At 56.0% G+C, this 20955-nt stretch overlaps 6 protein-coding genes across 6 annotated transcripts; 2 read left to right on the forward strand and 4 right to left on the reverse strand.

Moving 5' to 3' along the window:
• Positions 1-1513: 1513 nt before the first annotated feature.
• On the reverse strand, positions 1514-6199 carry SPBR_05490 (ABC multidrug transporter; the record flags this gene model as incomplete). The annotated part of the gene is made up of 1 exon (XM_040763754.1): positions 1514-6199. One exon carries the CDS (start codon positions 6197-6199, stop codon positions 1514-1516), a length of 4686 nt encoding a protein of 1561 aa, XP_040622152.1.
• A 2896-nt stretch (positions 6200-9095) lies between these two features.
• On the reverse strand, positions 9096-11908 carry SPBR_05599 (fungal specific transcription factor domain containing protein; the record flags this gene model as incomplete). The annotated part of the gene is made up of 4 exons (XM_040763862.1): positions 9096-9652; positions 9722-10398; positions 10509-11639; positions 11724-11908. The coding sequence occupies 4 exons, from the start codon at positions 11906-11908 to the stop codon at positions 9096-9098; spliced, it is 2550 nt and encodes an 849-aa protein (XP_040622153.1).
• Positions 11909-12390: 482 nt separating this feature from the next.
• On the reverse strand, positions 12391-13234 carry SPBR_06139 (disease resistance protein; the record flags this gene model as incomplete). The annotated part of the gene is made up of 4 exons (XM_040764401.1): positions 12391-12428; positions 12553-13033; positions 13098-13105; positions 13159-13234. The coding sequence occupies 4 exons, from the start codon at positions 13232-13234 to the stop codon at positions 12391-12393; spliced, it is 603 nt and encodes a 200-aa protein (XP_040622154.1).
• A 458-nt stretch (positions 13235-13692) lies between these two features.
• Positions 13693-14652, forward strand: SPBR_06095 (impact family protein; the record flags this gene model as incomplete). The annotated part of the gene is made up of 2 exons (XM_040764357.1): positions 13693-13918; positions 13967-14652. 2 exons carry the CDS (start codon positions 13693-13695, stop codon positions 14650-14652), a joined length of 912 nt encoding a protein of 303 aa, XP_040622155.1.
• A 1999-nt stretch (positions 14653-16651) lies between these two features.
• Positions 16652-18089, forward strand: SPBR_05912 (uncharacterized protein; the record flags this gene model as incomplete). The annotated part of the gene is made up of 2 exons (XM_040764175.1): positions 16652-16843; positions 16905-18089. The coding sequence occupies 2 exons, from the start codon at positions 16652-16654 to the stop codon at positions 18087-18089; spliced, it is 1377 nt and encodes a 458-aa protein (XP_040622156.1).
• Positions 18090-18412: 323 nt separating this feature from the next.
• SPBR_05965 (uncharacterized protein) lies at positions 18413-19688 on the reverse strand (the record flags this gene model as incomplete). Its single annotated transcript, XM_040764227.1, has 2 exons — positions 18413-19564; positions 19683-19688. 2 exons carry the CDS (start codon positions 19686-19688, stop codon positions 18413-18415), a joined length of 1158 nt encoding a protein of 385 aa, XP_040622157.1.
• Between the last annotated feature and the right edge of the window lie 1267 nt (positions 19689-20955).

The following is a 20955-nucleotide window of genomic DNA, read 5'->3' on the forward strand; positions in this document are numbered from 1 at the left end:
ACGGTCTTTTTTCCCCCTTCGCATGACTGTCATCCCTTTTTTTGCCATCTTCCCTTCCTTCTTGTCTCTCCTATTCTTGTCGTCCGAACTTTTGCAACTGTCGATGTTAACGACTGTCAGGTGTTTTTTGTTTCCCTTTCCCCGTTTCCATGCCAGCTCATGTTTCATCAATTCTCGTCGTCCATTCGTCAGTTGAACTTTTGCTCAAATGTTCTCAGTTCGCGTATTGTCGCAGTCCACCGTCGTCAACTTCAGCAAACTAATTTCTTATTTTGTTTCTATACGCCTTGCCCCAGAAAACGAATGACAAAGAGTCCAAACAAAAAGACGACGAAGAAGAAAGAAAGAAAGAGAAATCGACCCCCCCCTCCCCATTCCCAGAAATAGCAAAAGGTCAACCCAACTAAACTGGGCATCGTCATCCCTAGCCGATTCACCGCTTCCACGCTGTCGACAGTCCCGTTTTCTCCTGTAGTTCAGGTTCTTTGTCTTCCAGTGGTCTCTCCTTCGTTCGTCTCGCCCGTCTCCTCGTCCCCAGCTTCTTCCTCGTGTGTCTGTCTCTCTTTCTCCTCCGCCTCCTTCTCATCGCACTCGTGTTCTTTCTTCAGCCCTCCCACCCTCCGCTTGCGTTCCATCATATACTTTTCACGCATGGCCTTCATCGTATTCGCTGTTGGCTTGGCCACTATAGCCCATTGTCCTTCTCAACGTCTTTCTCAGCATGCTTCTCTGCCTGTTCTGTAGCCTCTTACGTGCCGTTTTTTCCCCTTTGCCAATGCATGCTATACTGCAGTCACAGCCTATGCCTTTGCTGCGTGCACGCTTCCTTGTGTTGCCATTCGTGTTGGTCGTCTGTCAGACCGTTGTCGCCACTGGAGACGGTGTCTGCATCGTCGAGAAAACGGACCTCGTTCACATCGTCCACATCGTCGCCGTAGACGAATTTGTAGAGACATCGAAAGTGACAGTGTTCCGTTGAGACTCTGTAGCCTCTGTTGTAGATGATTCGAGCCCGATTGCCGCTGATGCCGTCCATATTCAAAAAGAAATCCTCGAAGAGATTCAACGCTCTGGGAATAATTCGCATCCTGATTCTGTCCGCCTGTGCCTCTACATCTCGTGAGCCAGCCGCACGTCGTTGACCCACCGTTTTGGATCGTTCTCACCAGTATTGCGTGCTGATGATCATTTTATTTCATTGTCTGCGGACTAGGAGGATGCTCTTCATGTAGCATGTTCAAAAGTAAACTTGAATTTGTGCTGTGTAGCAAAGGATATTTGTAAAAGGTAACCAAAAAGACAACAAAGAAAAAGATTAATCTGTCCCGGTAAGAACTCCCCAAAAATATTAAAAAATCATCGCGAAATTAAAATATGAATCCAAATAGGAGAAATTAACAATACAGCAACAAACAAAAACAAAGAAATCTATAAAGGATATCGAAAAAAAAAAAGAAAAAAAAAGCAAAGAAAGAAAAAGTGGTGGCGCTGAGTATGGGCCGGCCGGGCCGTCTTACACCGCCTCGGCCGCCTTCTTCTTCTTGCCCCAGAACTTGAGCGACGAGAGCGAGCTCAGGCTCAGGCTGACTCTGCGCACGCGGAACAGGTAGTAGGTGAGAATGGCAATGAAGATGTTGAAGAGGATGTAGGCCCAAAGGATGCCAAAGTTGCGCCAGCGCGTGCTCCAATAAATGTTGCTCTGGGCAAGATAGGTGTCGGCCACCGAGATCTGGCAGTAGCGGCAGTCCGCCGTGTCGTCGGGGTTCTGCAGGGTGCCGGGGGCCACGGTGAGGTAGGGCGCCAGGTACTGGCCGCAGGTGTAGCCCATGGGCGGGCTGAAAATAGACGTCTCGGCCGCGGAGCACACAATGGGCCGGTCATGGACGGCGGTCGAGATGACACCGGAGACCCAGTAGGTGAAGGGCGAGACGCGGTACATGAAGATCCAGAAGCCGGGCAGGGCGACGGGGGTCTGCAGGACACCGCTGAAAATAAGACTGGTCATGACGAGCAGCGTGACGATGCCGCCGGCGGTTTGGGCGTCGGGCAGCGCGGCGATGCACATGGTGGCAAAGGAGCTGGCGTAGAGCATGAGCTGGATGACGAACAACAAAACAAGGCCCTGGCGCTGCGCGGCCTGGACACCAATCACTGGGTAGTAGAAGCAGGCGTAGGTGACGATGCCGGTCAGGATCTGCCAGGGGAACTCGACGACGATGTTGGCAATGATGAACGCCTTCCACGAGTACATTTTGCCGGGCCGCTCGCGCACCTCGTAGAGGGAGCGCTGGGTCACAAAGAGCGGCATGATCTGCTGGACGAGCGACGAGAAGATGGTGAGGATCTGGAAGACGGAGAAAATAACGCTCTGCGTGCCGGCGAGGGTGCCCTTGGCCTGGAAGAAGGAGAAGCCGACAAACAGACCGGCGAGAATGCCGAGCGACAGTTTCGCAAAAATATACGAGGGCATGCGCCAGTACTGCTGGAAGATGCGGTAGGTGACCTCCCAGAGCTGGGTGCTGAACGGCATGGCGAACTCGCTGTCGCTGTCGGGCTCCTTGTCGGCGGCGCTCGACACGTTGCGCTTCTCGACGTAGATGCGCTCAATCTCGGACTCGACGGCCACGCGCTCGGCACTGGCATTCCACGTCGCATGCCAGTCTTGGCCGTCGCCGGCGACCGTCTTGTTGACAATCTCGAGCATGTACTCGGCCGGGTTCTCGGTGCTGCCGCACGCGCGCGCGCCCTTGGCCTCGAAGTAGTCGAGCAGGGTGCGCGAGTCGTGGCCGACCTCGCCAAAGTAGACCGTCTTGCCGCCGGCCGCCAGAAACAGGAGACGGTCAAACTGCTCAAACAGGACGGCGCTCGGCTGGTGGATTGTGCAGAGCACGGCCTGGCCGGCGTCGGCCAGCTTGCGCAAGAAGTTGCAAATCGCCCAGGAGCTCTGGGAATCGAGACCGCTCGTGGGCTCGTCCAAGAACAGCAGCAGCTTTGGCTTGGCCGCCAGCTCGACGCCAATGGTCAGCAGCTTGCGCTGCTCGACATTCAAGCCCTCGCCGGGCACGCCGACGACGGCGTCGGCGAAATCCTCCATGTTGAGCATCTGGATGACCTCCTCGACAAAGGCGTACTTTTCCTGCTTGCTGACCGTCTTGGGCTGGCGCAGCATGGCGCTGAACCGCAGACTCTCCCGCACGGTGGCGGTTTCGAGGTGCAGATCCTGCTGCTGGACATAGCCCGTGTTGCGCTGGAAGTTCGTGCCGCGCGGTGAGCCGTTGACAAACATGTCGCCGGTGATTACGCCCATGGTGGTGCGCTCGGCCAGCACGTCGAGCAGGGTCGTCTTGCCGGCACCGCTGACGCCCATCAGGGCCGTCAGCGTCCCCGGCTTGACCCAACCAGAGACATGGTCGAGCAGGCGGCGCTCTTTGCCCTTGACCTCGATGTCGTAGACGACGTTCTTCCAGGTGAATATGTCCTTTTGCGGCGGGATGCCGTGTACCTCGTTGTCGGCGGCGGGCTCGGGCGCCTGGGGCTTCTCGCCGGCGTCGCCGACGCGCGCTGCGTTTTCCACGTCGCCGGTCGCATACGACGAGCCCGACGTGCTCTTCGTCGCACCGCTGCCGACGACTTTCGTATTATTCGTGTCGGAGCCGGCGCCCGAGCTGGGGCCGCGCGACGCGCCCTTGAGCAGGTGCGGCGGGATGCGGCCCTTTTGGTAGACGAGCATCTCGCCCTCGCTCGTCGGAACGCTGTTGATCTCGGTGGCGGCAAAGTAAAGGCCCATAAAGAAGATGAGGAAGGCGATCATGATGCCAAAGTTGCGCCAGACGTGCGAGTAGTGGTAGCCAAAGGACTCGGCAATGTAGGCGTCGCCGCTCACAAAGTCCTGGCCGGCGACGGAGCCGACAGTGTTGCAGATCCACGAGTTGCCAATGGGCGGCGAGTAGCCGGGGATGATGACGGAGCACACGAACTGGCGGCCGTGGAATTCGTTGGCGATGAGGGCTTCAAAGGCGTAGTAGATGGGGTTGATCCAGCGGATCCAGGCGAACCACGGGTGCATCGTCGGCACCGTGATCACGAAGCCCGTGTACATGACCAAGCCGAGCACGACAATACCAGCGAGCGACATGGCCTGCGAGATGGTGCGCGTCATGGCCGCCATGGTCCGGAAGATGGCCGACATGGTGAAGGTGGCGGTGTACGTGAAGAGGAAGTAGATAAAAAACTGTGCGGGCTCGCGCCGCAGACCGGCCATGAAGTAGAGCACAATGTTGAAGCAGGTGGCGATGATGAACTTGATGGGGATGTCAGCGACGACGCCGGCAATGGCGTTTGTGGCCGGGTGGTAAAAGGCGTACGACGCGTGCTTTTCGACAATGGGGCGCTGGGCGTACAGGCTGTTGATTTCCGTGAGCGTGACGAGGGCGTTGAGCAGGACGGCCATGAAGAGGGCGGAGGACTTGGAGAAGAAGCCGGCAGTGGCGTCGGGGGTGCCGTAGACGATGGAGCCGATGATGAGCGCGAGGACGATGCAGGTGACGGCAGTGGTGATGGTGGGAGCCTTGTCGTTCCAGAGGCGCTGGTACTCGCGCTTGGTGTTGAGCTTGATCTGCATGCCGGTGCTGATGATGTAGGGCGACTTGGGGCGGACGTGGTTGGCCTGCTTCTCCTTCTTCACCTCGCGCATGGCCGACACGTTCTGGCCATGCGCGTCGAGCGGGTACGCGGCCTCGTGCTCGGCGACGCCGGCCAGCATGGCCTCGTACTCGGCGGACTTGAGCCAGCACGCCTCAAACTCCTCGGCGGTGCGCGGCACCTTGTCCTCCATGCCGGGCTTGGCCTTGCGCTCGACGGGGTTGGTGACGGAGGTCAGGAAGTCGCCGGTGGTCTGGCGCGTGGGGCAGGCATAGCCGAGGCCCTCAAAGTACGCCTTGGCGCCGCTGGCCGGACCAAAGTAGATCTGGCGGCCCTCGTAGAGGACGGTCGCCTTGTCAAACAGCTCGTAGATGCTCTCGCTGGCCTGGTAGATGGCGACGGCGTTGCAGGTGCGGGCCAGGTCGCTGGCGATGCGCAGGGTCTGCACGAACTTGAGGGCGGTGGCCGAGTCGAGGCCGCGCGTGCTGTTGTCCCAGGCCATGAAGGGGCTGCCCACGACCATCATCTCGGCAATGCTGACACGCTTGCGCTCGCCGCCCGACACGCCGCGCACAAACTCGTTGCCGACCTTGGTGTTGTAGGTGTGGCTGAGGCCGCAGACGGCCATGACGACCTGGGCGGCGTACTTGGCGACCTGGTTGCGGGTCATGTTGGGGTTGACAAAGGACCACTTGTGCGAGGGCATGCGGACCTGGGCGGCGAACTCGAGCGTCTGGCCGACGGTCAGCTCGGGGAAGTGCTTGTCGACCTCCTGGTTGTAGATGGTCTCGCCGCGGAACTCCTTCACCATCTTGGGCTGCGGAATGCCGCTGTAGTGGATGGTCGAGCCCTCGTCAATGTGCAGGCCGTGCAGCTCGCCGCACATGGACTTGAGCAGCGTGCTGCAGCCGGAGCCAGGGCGGCCCAGCACGACCAGCAGCTCGCCGGGCGCGACGACGCCGTTGAACTTGTGCAGGATCTGCTTGTTGGGTGCGCTCTTGCGCAGGCCGACGGCCTCGCCGATGCGCAGCGGCAGGGACAGCGACGACAGGAGGGTCGAAGCCACGGTCTGCTGCACCTGCAGGTCGGGGGCACTGCCGGAGACGGACAGGTTCTTGAACACGATGCCGGGCCGCGCACGTGCACTGTCGATGCCCTCGCCGCGCATGGAGCGGATGAACTTGCCGAGCCACTTGGAGATGTCGAAATTGGGGCTGTTGGGGTTGAGGGCGTCGTCGCCCGCTGTAAATGTCTGGCCGGCTTGGCCATGCTCGCCGGAGAATGACATGGCCGTGGCAACACGGCGGATGGCATCGCGGTCGTGCTCGTGGATCATCGTGCGGGTGTGGCTGCGCGTGAGGTTCGTTTGGGCCGATGTGACGGACTCCGAGTCGAGAATCTGGTCCACCTCTTCGATCTCGTCCGGCCGGTGCTGAGCAACACCGGTGTCGGGGGTGTGGGATACCACGCCGCTCGGGGCGGCGGACGGTGGCAGGTTGGTGACATTCTGATGGCCTGGAGCAGCCATTGGCTCGGCTCCGTCGATGTTGGCGGTCATTGATGCTGGACGTGTCGAGTCCACTTATACAGAGAGATATAATAGGCTACGCCAGCTCTTGTGATGGTGCGATGGGCAAAACAAAAACAAACAAAACGACAATGCAAAGACAAGAGCAAGGGTCGTGGCATATGATGGAAATCAAAACAAAGAACCGTCGTGTTAGCCAGGTCCCAGAAGTTGCAATTCCACGTGAGACCAGATGGAGGGCAGCCGAAAGCTTAATATAGGTCCAAGTAAAAAAAAAAAAAAAAAAAAACATCCGACAATTAAGGAAAGAAATACACTTGCCACCCCCCCCATGGAAACGAAACAGCAAAGGAGCTGAGTCCCGTCCAGTCCACAAGAGCTAATTACGATGTGGTCGCGAAGCTCCGTCGGTTTGAAGGAGAGGGGGGGGGAGGCAAGCGGTTGCTCTTACTCATGCTGGGCCCACCACATAGGCGTCAACCACTAACACACAGCAGGCCTAGCCCAATTCCGTACTTCCGTCTGCTCTAGGCACCGTCGGCGATTTTCGCAGGTCTCATTCCTGGCTGCCGTCGCTTTTGGGGTTGGATCTGCAGCCCGGGAACATTCCGAGCGCGAATGACTTCGCACTCACAGTGAAGTACCGGCCTGTGCGAGTTGTCCGGTCTGAGGTAGTCCCCGGTAGTATGCGTATTTTGTGACGATTTTGGTGGCTTTGGTGGTCTTGGGAACGCCACGTCGCGCGTCAACGCCACCAACGGACTTCCAAACCACCGTCTCCCCGAAAAGAGATGACTGCCGCGGTCCTTTTTGTTTTTTTTTTTTTTTTTTTTTTTTTTTTTTTTTTTTTGTGCTTTGGTCTTTGGTCGCATTCGTTTTGTTGTTTGTCTTGTCCTCTTTTCCATGTCGTCATTGTGCATTGTAGTCGCCCATTCCCCCCTTTTTCCTTCTACGATATTCTCCGAGATTTGTGTCGTATTTTGCGGTTTTCTCGATTGGAGCCAGTTCGCATGTGATAGTCCACTTGCCTCTGGACATTGCCGTTGCCTTTGCCAGTGGCGTTTGGCACCCCTTGCACACGTTTTGTCCCCGTTTTTGTTGACTTTGAACAACCGTTTCCCCTTAGGGCCAGCACGACCCATTCCGTTGAAGCTCGGAGTCCACTGACGAGAAAGTTGCCGCCAGACCTATTTTTGCCTGGCTCTGCGGTCTAATGCCGATCCAAGGACAACAACGACAGGCGATCGTTTTGCTAAGTGGGCCGGATTTGGGCCAACAATGGTGTTGCAATGTTTTGCGAGCCAGACAGCCAGAGTACAGATCTAGTTGATAGTTTCTTGCATTTGGAATAGCAAACTGGACAGAGACTGTCCATTTGCCAATAATTTTGCTTTGAATGCGACGCATTCTAAATCGCCAAGGATGTTGTGAGACAAGTACTGAGGTCTTGGGAGGCAGTTAGCACGATGCCCGTTTTGGAGACCCTTTTCTCAACATGCTCGCGCAAAGGATTCGCCAACGAAATTGATTTTAGAGGATCAGTCGACAGGTCAGCGTGAGCACTCGGGCAGGTTAGAGCGGGTACGTCTTACATTGGTTTTCGGCAGATCGTTGTCTTGTCACTTGAGCTCGATGTATCGCTGGTAGATCCAAGTTTATCGCATACATCGTACAAACAACGTACGGTGTACTTGCCACACAGCTTTCTTTGGACCCAGTGATGTAACGGTTTTCAGGGGTCGATTTCGATAGCGTGTATTTGGAATATTGACATATCCCATGATTCAGTTTTGATTTGCCCCGACGATAATCTTCGAGGCGTCTATGTCGGCCTGTCGGGCAGACACTGTCTAAATGATAGAGATGACAGAGATGACGGAGATGATAAACATGACGTCGGCACGGGCGCCTCAGGTACAGGGATGAGTGCAGATGCATTGGCCAACGACATGAGAGGGCGATGCTTCACGGGGCGCACCCGAAAGCTTTGTGTTGTCTGCTGTTGTTCCGTGTTTCGTAAACCAAATTTCTAGATTTAGAAACCGCCGCTCGTTATCGCATTCGCGCTTTTGTGGCAGCGCTTCTCTCCCAATTCGGTTTAGGCAGACGGGATGGCTCCGACTAACACTGAACCTTTGCATGCTGGAGATTCGGCTTCGGAATGGATCCGGCTGCAAAGCCCACATTTTCCACACAAGCAAACTTCTGCTGCAGTACGAGCAAGTCGGTGTTCGTCTTTCGCGGAAAGTCAACAAGGGGTCTTGGCTCTTGGCTGGACCCCGTGTTTTTTTTTTGTGTTTTTTTTCGTTCGATGTTGATAGCATATCGTCTAGATGCTTTAGGTAGTTTTGATTGCTCTGCATTATATTACCGCTCTCAAAAGGGGGTTGAGTTTGTGGATAGTTGATCGATCGCCATCCCTGACTCCGTCGGTACAATTTGACAATTCGACTGCGCAGCAAAACGTATCGCGGTTCGGTTGGCTTCCCCTAGACTCACTCTACTTACTGCCCTGGCTAAGGCTGCATGGGCCGTTGCTTATCCCGCCCGGGCTGCCCGACTGGTTATCTCAACGGGCGAACCCAGGAAATATTTAGGCCCAGCCTTCCCATGTTCTAGCACCGGCGATCTGTTTTGGTCCGTGTGTCCGCCTCAGCCCAAGCCATCAGCCGGATATTCGGTCACCGTATTTCCCACGGCATCGTGTTCCCAGTGGTGTCGGGCCTAGACGATAGCATCGCTCAATTTCATGCTCGATGAGTTGTATTGCACAAGGCGTTAACCGTGTAAACATACATTTCAGGAAAGTGGATGGTTTGACGGACGGAAATGCCTAGGATGACGAGATTGACGTCAGAATATCAGAACGTCAGCATGTTGGGTATAACAGACGGTTGGCAATGGACTACCCAGGCCCACAAATGCCTCAGGGTAGCAAATTAGTAAAATCGATATTCTGGTCCCAGGCAAACAACGGACCCATTGCGTAGGTATCCTCAAGCAGGGTTGGCGCATTGGGGTCGGCCATCTGGGCCAGGAAGTCGAACTGGCCCGGCTGCATGTTGCTTCCTCCTGCTGCAGCCAGGCCGTCGCCTGTCGTGCCCGCAAGGAACTGCGCTGCAAGGCCGCTATTGCTGCCCATGTTTCCGCTGTTGCCGTTGTTGTTGTTATTGTTGCCATCTCTATGTCCTCCTCCTTCTCGTCCTGCTGCCCCTACACCGCCATCGCTAGCAAAACCATTGCCACTGGACGTATTGGCAGCCAAGATGTCATTCTCACCGGCGGCCTGTCTGAGGAGGGCATGCTCGTTGACCTTGAGCAGGAGGTCGAGTGACTTGCGTGCAGAGGCACTGTAGAGTGCCTGATCTTGCAGAATAGAATGGGACTTGTCCCAAAGAGCCGCAATTTCATCACGATCGAGTGATTGCCAGAGGTCGGGACACGACCGAGCAACAATAAGGACTAGGCCAGCAGCACATGCGTCTGGATGAAGTCAGCATACTCAAAATTCCAATGGTAACTGCGAATCAAGTAAAAGGGCCGAGGACTCACATAGGCCATTCCACCACCAGATATCAGTCGTCTCCGTCCGGTAAACACTATGCACCAAGACGATAAGGCGCTTGGCTGCCTCGACGCAAGACTTCCCACATTCAATGGCAAAGGAATAGCGAAGGCCATCACGGGTCAACAAGGACTGACCAGACGAGTTTGCGCCACTCGATGTAGTCGGGCTTGCGTCTGAGTTGGCAAGCTGGGACAAGATGGGCCGGTAGAGAATCAGCTGCAAGTAGATGAACCGGGCATGGAGGACATTCTGACTAATGCCCATAATGAGGCGATCTTCTTCGGACACGTCGCCCGGCATGTCGGCATGTGCCGTCCACGAGAGAAACGGCGTGACCGATTGCTCAAATTGATCGAGACGGCCCTGAATTTCGACCACAGTATCGAGGTTGTGGTGGGTCTGTAGGGCATTGTTGGACGATATACTAGATGTACTAGTGGTGTTTCCGTTGTGGTTTGTGTTATTGGCGTCCCGTGTCAGCCATGGCTTGTAGATGCGCTGCAGGATGTCTTCGAGAATTACACTGAGTTTGACGCCTTCGTAATAGAAAGCTAGCCTGAGCGATTCTGGGCTAGCAGAATCTGGGGTCTTATTCAACATCTCCGGTGCAATCGACAAACTAGACGCCATGGGAGGCCGACCAAAGGTCATGCTCACGAGACTGAAAAGGTCAGCTTAAAAAAAAGAAAGGCATCACAAACGGTAAGACTTACACATCCATAACGACACAGCCGTGCCACGTCCGCTGACGCATCAACCGCATACGCTCACCACGCAACCGCCGGCTCGGACTGGTCTCCTCCGTGTGCAGACCAATACCCTGGGCCACGCGGCAGGCCATGCCGACGGCGATCCAGCAGCGGTTGGGGTATCCCCTGTGTGCCTTGTAAGACGAGAGAGATGACCAGCATGGCTTGGACCACGCCGAGATTGTTGTAGTTGATGAGTTCAAGTCCGACAAAGGTCTTGGAGCGGTTTCCAAAGACGTCGATGGCGGCGGCGCGCTCGGCCGGCGGCAGGTCCGAGAAACAGCAGCCGAGAGCAAAGATGGCGTTGAGAGCGCAGTGGAATATGATACTGTCGGGACCGGCCTCGCTGCTGCCCAGACCCAGTCCGTCGAATTTCTGTTGCTGCGCAGCAATTTGGGGACGTGTTGCCGGGTCATCGACCTGCCACAGTCTCTGGTATGCGTGCTCAAAGGCTTCGCGGTCGAAGAAGGGATACTGGTAAAATATGCGGCTGAAGAAGCGCTGGATCAAGTGGTCACCGAGGGCACGAGGAGGCAAGGTGAACCGGTCAACATCAGTGAAGCTGAGCGTCGGCGGCGCCATGACTGGCGGAGGAGGCGGGGGCTGATGCGGCAGTGGCCGGACTGGCGACGGGGCTGATGTGGGGCCGCGACCTGCAAAGAAGCTAGACTGCGACGTGGTGGCGGCGGTGGTACTGGTCCCCGAACCTGTACTTGCGCCACTCCAATTTTGTCTCTGCGGTAACGCGCTGGCTGCTTCTTTGAGGAACGAAGCCGCCGATGACCGGCCGTAAAAGGAATCAATGGCGCCCTCGCCTTCCAGGTCTTCTTCAGACAGCACAGTGCCCATAGCCGTTACACCTGTGGCATCCTCCGGATCCATTTGCTCTGGAGACGTCATGTCAGAGGTGCCCGATTTCCCTGTTGCGGATACATTGGGTGGCGTAACAGACGGCTGCTGGTCCGCAACACCGCCACGCCGGCCGCCCGACAGCATCACCGGGCTGGTAGCCGTCGAGGACGAGGCCGACATGGGCGGCCGCAGCCGGCTGTTGGACAGCAAGCTCACTCGCCCGGCGGAATTGACCTCAATTCCATACAGAGCACAAGCATGTTCTAGGTGGCGGATGCGCTCATGCAGGGCCTTTGTGTAGCTGGGAGTGTTAGCAACAGACGGTGCAGCGGGCGGAAATCAAAAGTCGGAAACGATCCGAAGACTGCCGAGACTCAAAACTCACTCGTCGCTGCTCGCAGTGCGCGCATTGCCAACCGTATAAATGCATTTCTCTAGGCCGAGAGAGCGGTGCTCGCATGACGAGCAGATGGGCTTGCGGCCGTCGCAGCGTGTCTTGCGCTCGCGGCACGGCTCACAGGCCAACACGATCTTTCGGCGGCGCTGGCGCTCTCGTGTGTCGGAAGCCATTGTGGGCGGATGGTCTCCAAAACAAAAGTACTAATTAGAACCTAAAAAGAGTCAAAATACAAAACAAACAACCCCTGAATCCATCCGTTTTCTCTTGTGGACGGGAAGGTACGACCGAAGACCGGCCGAATTCCCGAGTAGGCAGCCGTATTTGGAGACTGTTAACACGTGACATATCACGTGTTACCTACACCGAGAGTTGGAGCTTGAAGAAAATGGACGTTGAGGTTAATTGCTGCGTTTGTTCACCCCGGAATGCATTTAAATAAACGAAAGCAATGGCTTGCCCATGCGCCAATCACATCACCTCTCCAGCTTTCATGTCTTCCCTGGCAATGGAATGATTGCTTCAACGCAGTGCCATCGTCTCCTGTGCACCGTCTCCTATGTGTATCCTCTCTCACTTCTTAAAATTCTCAAAATTCTCAATTCTCTCCTGCCATGTCAAATTATGCTTTGTCTTTGGCGCCATGTCGTGCTTCCTAAGCCGCCACGGTGGCCGGATCGTTTGGATCGCACCCTGTCGATGTCAGCAAACAGTTGTTTGGTCACTATTTCAAGGCGAGTCCCGAGTACGGCGTCTATAAAACTCATTGGGGCCCGTTTGGCATTCATGGCCTTCCAGGCAGCTGACATGGACGCACCTTCAAAAGTGTAGTCGGCCCGCGCCCATTTGTGCATTTTCTCGCGACGAAACTCGTCAAAATCCCACTCGCGGCGCTCGAGCCCGTCGGGGTACTTGTACACGTACACCTGCGCTTTGACTGTTTTCTTCTGCTTCGTATTTTCAGTCTTTTCGGTCTTTTCGGTCGTTTCGGTCGTTTCGGTCGTCTGACCATTACTGGTGTCCTCGTCCAAGACAACATCGACCGTCCGGCGCTCGTACTCGGAGCCCTCAAATACGTCGAGGTGGTGCTGGTTGGCCGGCGTGACGCCGCCAATGAGAATACCGCGGACGCTGGCGCCCTCTGCGTCGTCCGGCACGATGCCCGGGTACTCCTGGTACCGGACACGGTGGCGGGTGTAGCCGGGAAGGACAGCGTTGCGAAACACATACTCGCGGACGAGAGCCGGTGGCGGTTGGGCGAGGCGGAAGCAGACGGTGAAGAAGACCTCAGGTGCCATCTGTAGTGGTCAGAGACGGCAGGGGCGCGCTTGATGCCATAATCAACGACTGAGGGCGACTTACTAGAGTACCTAAAAGGGTCAGTAAAAATAGGTGCTGGAAAACACATAAATACGAAACGTACCGTAGACAAAAGCATAGGACGTGCCGTCGGCGGCATCGGAGGCCACAGCGGCCTGATCCTCGTCGGCAGTGGCCATGACTAGACTGTTCGCGATAAAGGATCACGAGTCCGGGGGGTGAGAGGAGAAGATGAAGTTGTAATTTGGAGACGTTTTAGTTGGAGATTTCTGGATTTGAGACTCAGATAAAGTCAAACAAACGAGCTGTTGAGGGATGAACGTATCGGGAAGGTGCACTCCAGAGGGACGACGCAGGAAGGAGCCAGGGACTAACGTGCGGTGCGGCGGCGATAAGGCTGCCGCCAGGTACGGCCGTTGGAACACACTGTCGGAGTGGCGCCAAAGCCCCCCAAGCGCTAAAAATCCACCCCCACATCCGACCCTATTCACTCCTCGCATCACATCACCACATTCAGCCGAGTTTCGACGTCACCCTGGAGCCGACGTGACGCGGCCAGGTATGACTCAATTGAGAGTGTTTTATACATGTCACACACCACAGGCAAGCCTGACTGAAGACAACCTCGCCTGGCGCAATGCCACCCTCTGAAGATCTCACCGACGAGGTCGAGGCCATCAACTCCATCTACGGCGACGGCACGCTCGTGCTTGCCGATGGCGAGCACAGCGGCGGTGGCGGGGGTGATGGCAGTGGTACGCTCGCCAATCTGGCCATTCCCAGGTCTGCAGACGACGTGGCTGGTGCTAGCGCTGGTGACGGCAATGGCACAGACGGTACCACGGGAGCCTCGACGGCGCATCGTATGAGCTTGCGTCTCTGGTTTCCGCCTGCCTATCCTGCGTGCCCAGACCCGCCAGTCGTTCTCGGTGTGCAAAGCGTGGGCGACACGGCGGGCCACCGGCGACCCGGTGCGGCAGCACACGACGCCGAGCAGTTTGGTGCCGCTCTGGCCACGGCATTCCAGGAAGGCCAAGTCTGCCTATTTGACGCCGTCGAGGAATTTCTCCGACAGAAGGGCGAGGAGGTAGAGGAGGGCGTGCACAACGAAGCAGCTGCGGACGACGACCGGGCTGCATCTCCACCATCTCCACGACCGTCAACAGCACAGCATCTGACAGAACCGCCGCCGTGGGTCACGGCCGAGCCCGTCGTCGAGCTCAAGTCGACGTTTCTCGCGCGCTGTGCAGCCGTGCGCTCGCCTGCCCAGGCAGCCGCGTTCATCCAGCACCTCAAGGACACGGACCGACGCGTGCGGACGGCAACACACAATATGACGGCGTGGCGGATACGAGATGAAGGGACGGGCGTAACGTACCAAGACTGCGACGACGACGGCGAAACGGCGGCCGGCGGGCGCTTGCTGCACCTGATGCAGCTGATGGGCCTGTGGAACGTCGTCGTCGTGGTCACGCGCTGGTACGGCGGGCACAAGCTGGGCCCGCGGCGATTCGCGCTGATCAACCAGGCGGCGCGCGATGCGTTTGTGCAGGCAGGCCTTGTGGCCGTGGCCGAGCCAGGAAAGAAGAAGAGGTGATTGTAGGAGAGGGGCTTGACACCGCCTGGTCATTTCGTTGCCTTGGTCGGCGTTCATCAGCGTCCATCTATTGATGGTATGCAAAGCATCTTGGGGCATTTGGTAGGCGTGCAATATTTTGGATTTATCTGCTTTATTTGGTTGGTTTTATTTTTATTTTATCTTTTTTTTTTCTCATTTTCTCGTCCTTCTCTTTTCGTTACGCATTATGTGCTTTCTCCATCTGTCCATCCTCGTCGCTAAACGCCCGAACCGGCAATCTGCTTCCTGTACAACCCTCGGCGGCCTCGCAAACGATGCCATCGACAATGCCAACCAGATCGAGCCACTCTGCTATTCGCCCAAAGTCTTCTTTCATTCTGTCGGCGCAGCGCTGCCCTTGTGCAATTCTGCTGCATGTCTCATATCTCATGCCCCCGTACTCAGTCACAGCACCTGCTGTAACTCTCTGCTGCCGTGTCATTTGTGGCACCAGACCTGCATCGAACAAACACACGGCACCTTGCAACTTTACACCTACGCTTCGTCCATCGAGGATGAAAGACGGAGACGGCTGGATACACCAATCGCGGCAGACCATGTCGCCATCTAAATCGCGAATTTATCGCGACCAGATCCCGAAATAAGGTTATCCTGGCGTAGTATGTCAACCTTTTCCTTCTGTTGCCCCTATTTTCCAATGTGGATAGAGTTCTGCTGCTGCCACCTATCCCGACTGTGGCATGAGGACAGTCTCCGTGTGCCTGCAGCATACTCACATACACTCGCGCACGTCCTCACGGATTTGCCTCCACAAATCAGCCTTCGCCACGAGATTCCACGACCCTGGAAAAATGCTGGGCACTTTACGACTCCAAGCATCCGCGCCTCGCCAATATCGGAACAACGTCCCTGGCGGGACGAGCCCCATGCCATGCACCACAAGGAGCGAAGTCGAGGAACGAACAACGAAGAGGGTGCGTCCTCTGCTTCCTCTTTAACCCCTTTTAGATTAGCCGGTGGTACATGCGCCGGCGAGCGGCCGCGGCTCTCCCGTTGCGAATGGCTCCATCAGCTTGCCCATTCAGATGCTGCACAAAATCAATGACATAGAACAGAAGAAAGGAGGCCAAAAAAAGAAAAGAAAAAGAAAAGAAGAAAAGAAAAGAAAAGAAAAGAAAAGAAAAGAAAAGAAAAGAAAAGAAAAGAACAAAATCATATCAACCCCAATCAGACAAGAGACGGCCCGGACTGTTCGGATAGCTCTAAAGAAGAAGAAAAACAAGAGAACAAAGATCAACCTGCGACGAACGACGATCGATCTGCGATTTGGCAGAATTGAGCCCGCGCATTGCCCGCGCATTGCCCGTCTCCTGCCTTGCCAACAGAGCAAGGGAAGCTGTTTCAAGACAGCGACCAAATCAACAGGTGCACAACAACCGTTGATCCTGCTCAGTGCCCTTCATTGTCTCGTACGCTGGTTGTTATATGATTATTGTCACGCAAGGCACAACACATTGTGCATTCGTCTGCTGTGTATCCCTGCTCGTTGTGGCCCTTTTCTTCACTTGTTCCTATCTTTACTAGTCGTCTCACTATTTTATCACCATACGCTCACTTCACCCCATTCTTACTTCTCTCTTTTACGTCCATTTTCCCGGGCCTCGTTCTCATTTGCTTTGCCTCAACTCGCCTTGTCTTGTTCATTATCCATCCCTCTTTCATCCTTCTCTGTGTTCTCCGTCATATTATAAGACTCCTTCTATTAAGAGACCCTCAATGCTATGTTCTAAGATCATCCTCCTATATCAGATTTTGCCCTCTCCGTTTTCCTTACTGGGAACTGTCACGTCTCCAGCCAGTGTCTCGTCTCTGAATCTTGCCCTTTTGTCTTGTTTTGCCTTTCTCTCCTACACAAATCTCAAATCCCTTTATTTTCTATAATTTTTATTTTTTTACCATTTTAACTTTTTCGTTTCCTACTTCACCGTCGATTCACTCCACTCTACCACACCTCACCATGGGCTCCATGGTCTGGACCTCTGACGAGGCTCGCTACCTCAAGGCCATCTTCTCGTGGCATGACCAGTTTGATGACGAGCAGGATGGCGGCAACCGCGTGCAGACCGCCGCCGCACGCGCCTTTGTCGGTGACTTTCGCGTGCTCCTCATCGGCGCGAAAGGCGTCGGCAAGACGGCTCTCCTGACGAGGGTACGTACCCATTCTGCTCCGCGTCTCTCCTCACTACGCACGTCTAACTAACCACTCTCAGTTCTGCGATGGCTCATTCCAAGACGGTGCACCACCGGATCCCCGATTCGTACGCGGCGGACGACGGCCCCTGCGCATCGACAACCTCATGTACAACATGGACGTCCTCGAGATGCCCTCCCAGCATCTGGTAGAGGAAGATCCACAAGCCACAGGGGCGCCGAACGATAGCAGCAGCAGCAGCAAAAACAATGGCAATAATGGCAAACTCGGCCGCGGCTCGCCTTCACCCACAGTGACACCTGCCGCCATGATGCTCGAGCAAGCGCTGGCCATTACTGAGGCAGCCATTGTCGTCTATGACGTCTGCAACCCGGCGTCGTTTCAGCAGGCGCGGCGCCTCTACGACCGGCTGCGCCAGGAACGGGGCATGGGCGTCCACGACGCACAACAGGCAGACAAGACAAAGGGCGGCGACGACAAGACCCGGCCGAGGACGTCCAAGCGGGCCGTTCCCAAGAAAAAATCGATGCGCTTCCGAAGCTACAAAAAGGAGCAGCAGCAGCAACAGCAGCAACAACAGCAACAACAGCAACAACAGCAACAACAGCAACAGAAAGACGAAGAACAGTCCCATCATGCGCGCTCCGTGTCCATGGGTGGCGCTCGTGCCCAGTCGAAACCCGCACGGCCCTTTGCCCTCCTTCTCGTCGGCACCAAGAGCGACGCCGACGACAGCGACCGGCGTGTGGCCTGGATCGACGGCAGCAAAGCAGCGGCCGTGCCGTCGCCGTCAGCATCCACAGCCGTGCCCCCCGTCCCGTCGATCCCCCCCTTACCTGTGCCCCCGGCTGTGCCCTCAGCGGTGCCCTCGGTTCCTAGTCTGCAGCCGCACCCGCATCCGCACCCTCCCTCGGCGTCGTCGCCCTCGTTCTTCCTCGAGGCCAGCGCCAAAACCGGCGACAACGTCACCGACGTGTTTGTGCAGATCGGTCGCGAGATTTTATGGCAGAGGGCCGAGCGGCGGCGGCTGATGGACGAGCACGAGGCTGCGGCATTGACAGCCTCGGCCTCGTCCAGCACGACAACGGCCAACACCAACAACACGTCGCTGCTGCGGAAAAGGAGCCACGCGTCGGCGACGACAACGACAACGACACGGCGGACGTTTGGTGTGATGCGCGTGCTCGGTTGGACGTTTGGCCGGCGACCTGTCGTCGTGCCAGAAGGCCAGGCCGTCGCGTGACGGCGTGAAGGGCGTTCCCAGCTTTCCTTTTGTTTTGCTTTTGCTTTGTGTTTCTTTTCTTTATGTTTCCGTCGATTTATATCCAGTCTTACTTTTACGATAATGTGATGCCTTTTGTCTTTGCTTTCTGTTCACTTCATGTACATATTCTTCGCGACTTCCGTCGTCGTTTGGTCTTTTATTATTTATCTCGGGCATACACTCAATACTAATAAAAGCTACTTGAAATACAAACTAACTCTTAAACATCCTGCATGCTTGAAACGTAAACAACAGGCACAGCCCACCACAGCCCACCACAGCCCACCACAGTCCACCACAGCTCACCACAGCCATAGCCCCATAACGGCGGCGACCGTGATGGTGACCAACAACAAGAGAGGAATACTGCGATGCACGGCACCCGACACCACTTCGAGGGCCGTCTTCCCGCAGCATGTATTCTCGTACGAGACACCGTTGAGTTTTGCCGCCACCTCAAAGACGGACCCGGGCGGCGCGCCCTGGTCGTAGTAGTCGACGTTCAGAATCAGCGGCGGGCGGCCCCACGTGTCCACACACACCTCGGCCGCCGCGCCCAGGCTGTTGATGCCCGTCGCCGCATTCGACTGGTTGAGCAGCGCCAGGGCCGGCACCGTGAAATTCTGGCCTAGCAGCGACACCGCCAGGTTGACATTATGATTCATCAGGTAGAGCGTGCTGTTGGCGACCCCGGGCGGCAGGTCGGGTGGGCGCTGCACGGGGCACGGCAGCGTCTCGGTGACGGGCACCGACGTCACCACGGGGTCAAAGGGCGTCTCCCACAGGTACGCAAACTCGTCGAGCAGCCAGGGGTACGCCGTCTGATTGGCCTTGTAGTCGAGCATCATGAGCACGCGCTTGCCGTCCGCGAGCATCTCGCCGAGGGTCGGCCAGGCGTCCAGCGCGAGGCCGGCGGCGGTGGTGGTGGTGGGCGGCGGCACGAACGCGTACGGCACCAGCCCGCTCGCTTCAATGTGCGGCGCATACGTGCTGGCGGCCGAGTAGTTGCCGTTGCCCAGCAGGATCGTGACAAAGTCTTGCGGGTGTGCGTCGACCCATGTGCGCACCTCGGTCAGCCAGCCCGCAATGGGCCCCGCGTCCAGCAGCTCGCACGAGGTATGGCAAAAGTGCGGCCCGGTCCCGTTGTCTTGGACCGGGAACTGCATCTGTGCCTGCACGAACCGGATGCCGTCGTCGAGCTGCTGCGTCACCTTGAGGTTCTGGTTGGCCGCGAGGTTGTTGCGCTGCACAAACGGCGAGTTGTGGGCGCCGACCATGGTGACGTTGCTGTACTTGCGCGAGCAGAGTTCGGCATAGCCATTGCAGACTGTGATGTTGGTCAACGGAATGGTGGTGGTCACGTTGGGAGGAGCATTCGAGCTGTTGGAGTCCTTCACGAGTTGGCCTAGGGCTTGCTGGAGATTAGGCAGAGAGCCGCGGATTGTGCTCCTGGCCTGCGTAGAGGTCAGCAAGAAGACAAGACAAAAGGGAGCGAATAAAAGACGCATTTTAGGATCGGAAATAGGGGATCAAGGGCGGCCACAATGTATGTGTTGACATTAGCAGACGAACGGGCATCGAGCAAAGGTCAAGAGGATGTAGGTGGATAGCGCAAGGCGAAGGGTGGCTGGCCGAGATTGCAATTGCTATTGTCTGATGCTTTGGTCGCTGTCCGGAGAAAAGTTTTGAAGCTGCCATTTTGCCGTTTTCCTGCCAGTTACTATTTCGACAGTGATGCTCATCTGAAAGGGAAGGTGCCTGGCCAATATGTTGGGAAGGAGCGGTCGGAGACATCAGATGGCGGAAGCCACGTGCCGCCGGAACATCGCGACACAAGATGTCATTTCCTCCACACAATACCTAACGTGGCCATGCTTGGTGTTCGCCTTATCTTGGTTGGTAGCGAAACTTGGAGGGTGGGCAGTTCATATATCGATCTAGGCTTGGGTTGCATGCAGCGGAATCGGCTGGGCACACGATCTGCCGCCGCAGCCTCGTGCAGTCTCAGCCAATAGGCACGGGATGCCGTCCGTGTCATTTGACATATGTGCATTTGGACGGCCGAAATCAACTGCAGATGAAGGCAGTCTATGTCCGGTTTAGTTGATATTTTTCTGTTTTGTCGGAACAATTTATGGTGCCTATTTGATGAAAGAGGAAAATAAACAAAGGAAAACGTATAAAAAAAAATAGATCTAAAAGCAAATCTCAAAAAAATCAACACTTTTATTTTGGAACAAATCCAACTCAAATTGTACGCAAAACCGCCCTTAATAAAATGTATTCTTCGGACATCGTCAGATACCTTCAGTGCATCACGCGTTCAGCCTTTCGGCTCTTGCAAATGCACGTGGTCTTGCCATCAGGAACACAGTCGGCTACACCATCGCACCTGCCTTCACGAACACCTGCCAACCGCGATGCAAGTGCCAACCGCCACAGTCACTTGTTACTTCCTCACGCGGTCTGTTGCTCGCAGCTGTGTTACTTGCCGTCTTTAGGAGCCATGGTTTCCTCGGCCAAAATGGCTGCTGCTGGCAGCTCCAGCCTTTGTCGATAGCCTCATGAGGCCAACTGACCTACATCCACCCACCTGACGTTGTCGTGCATCTCTCCCCTCACCGACAGCACCACAAGGCATTTTCTCTTTCGCCAGTATACTTATCCTGTATATTTACTTCCGGACTTCTTCTCTCCGTCTTTTGCCACTGATCCTTACATCTCCTGGTGACCAGTATGTGGGACGGCGACGGCGTGTTTGCCGAATCTTTTTCATCCGAATCCGCATCATCCACCTCATCCCTCGACGTCGACCTGTCTTGGTAACAACGACCTACAAGATATC

This window comes from Sporothrix brasiliensis (genome assembly GCF_000820605.1).
Source record: "Sporothrix brasiliensis 5110 chromosome Unknown Cont15, whole genome shotgun sequence".
NCBI lineage: Eukaryota > Fungi > Ascomycota > Sordariomycetes > Ophiostomatales > Ophiostomataceae > Sporothrix > Sporothrix brasiliensis.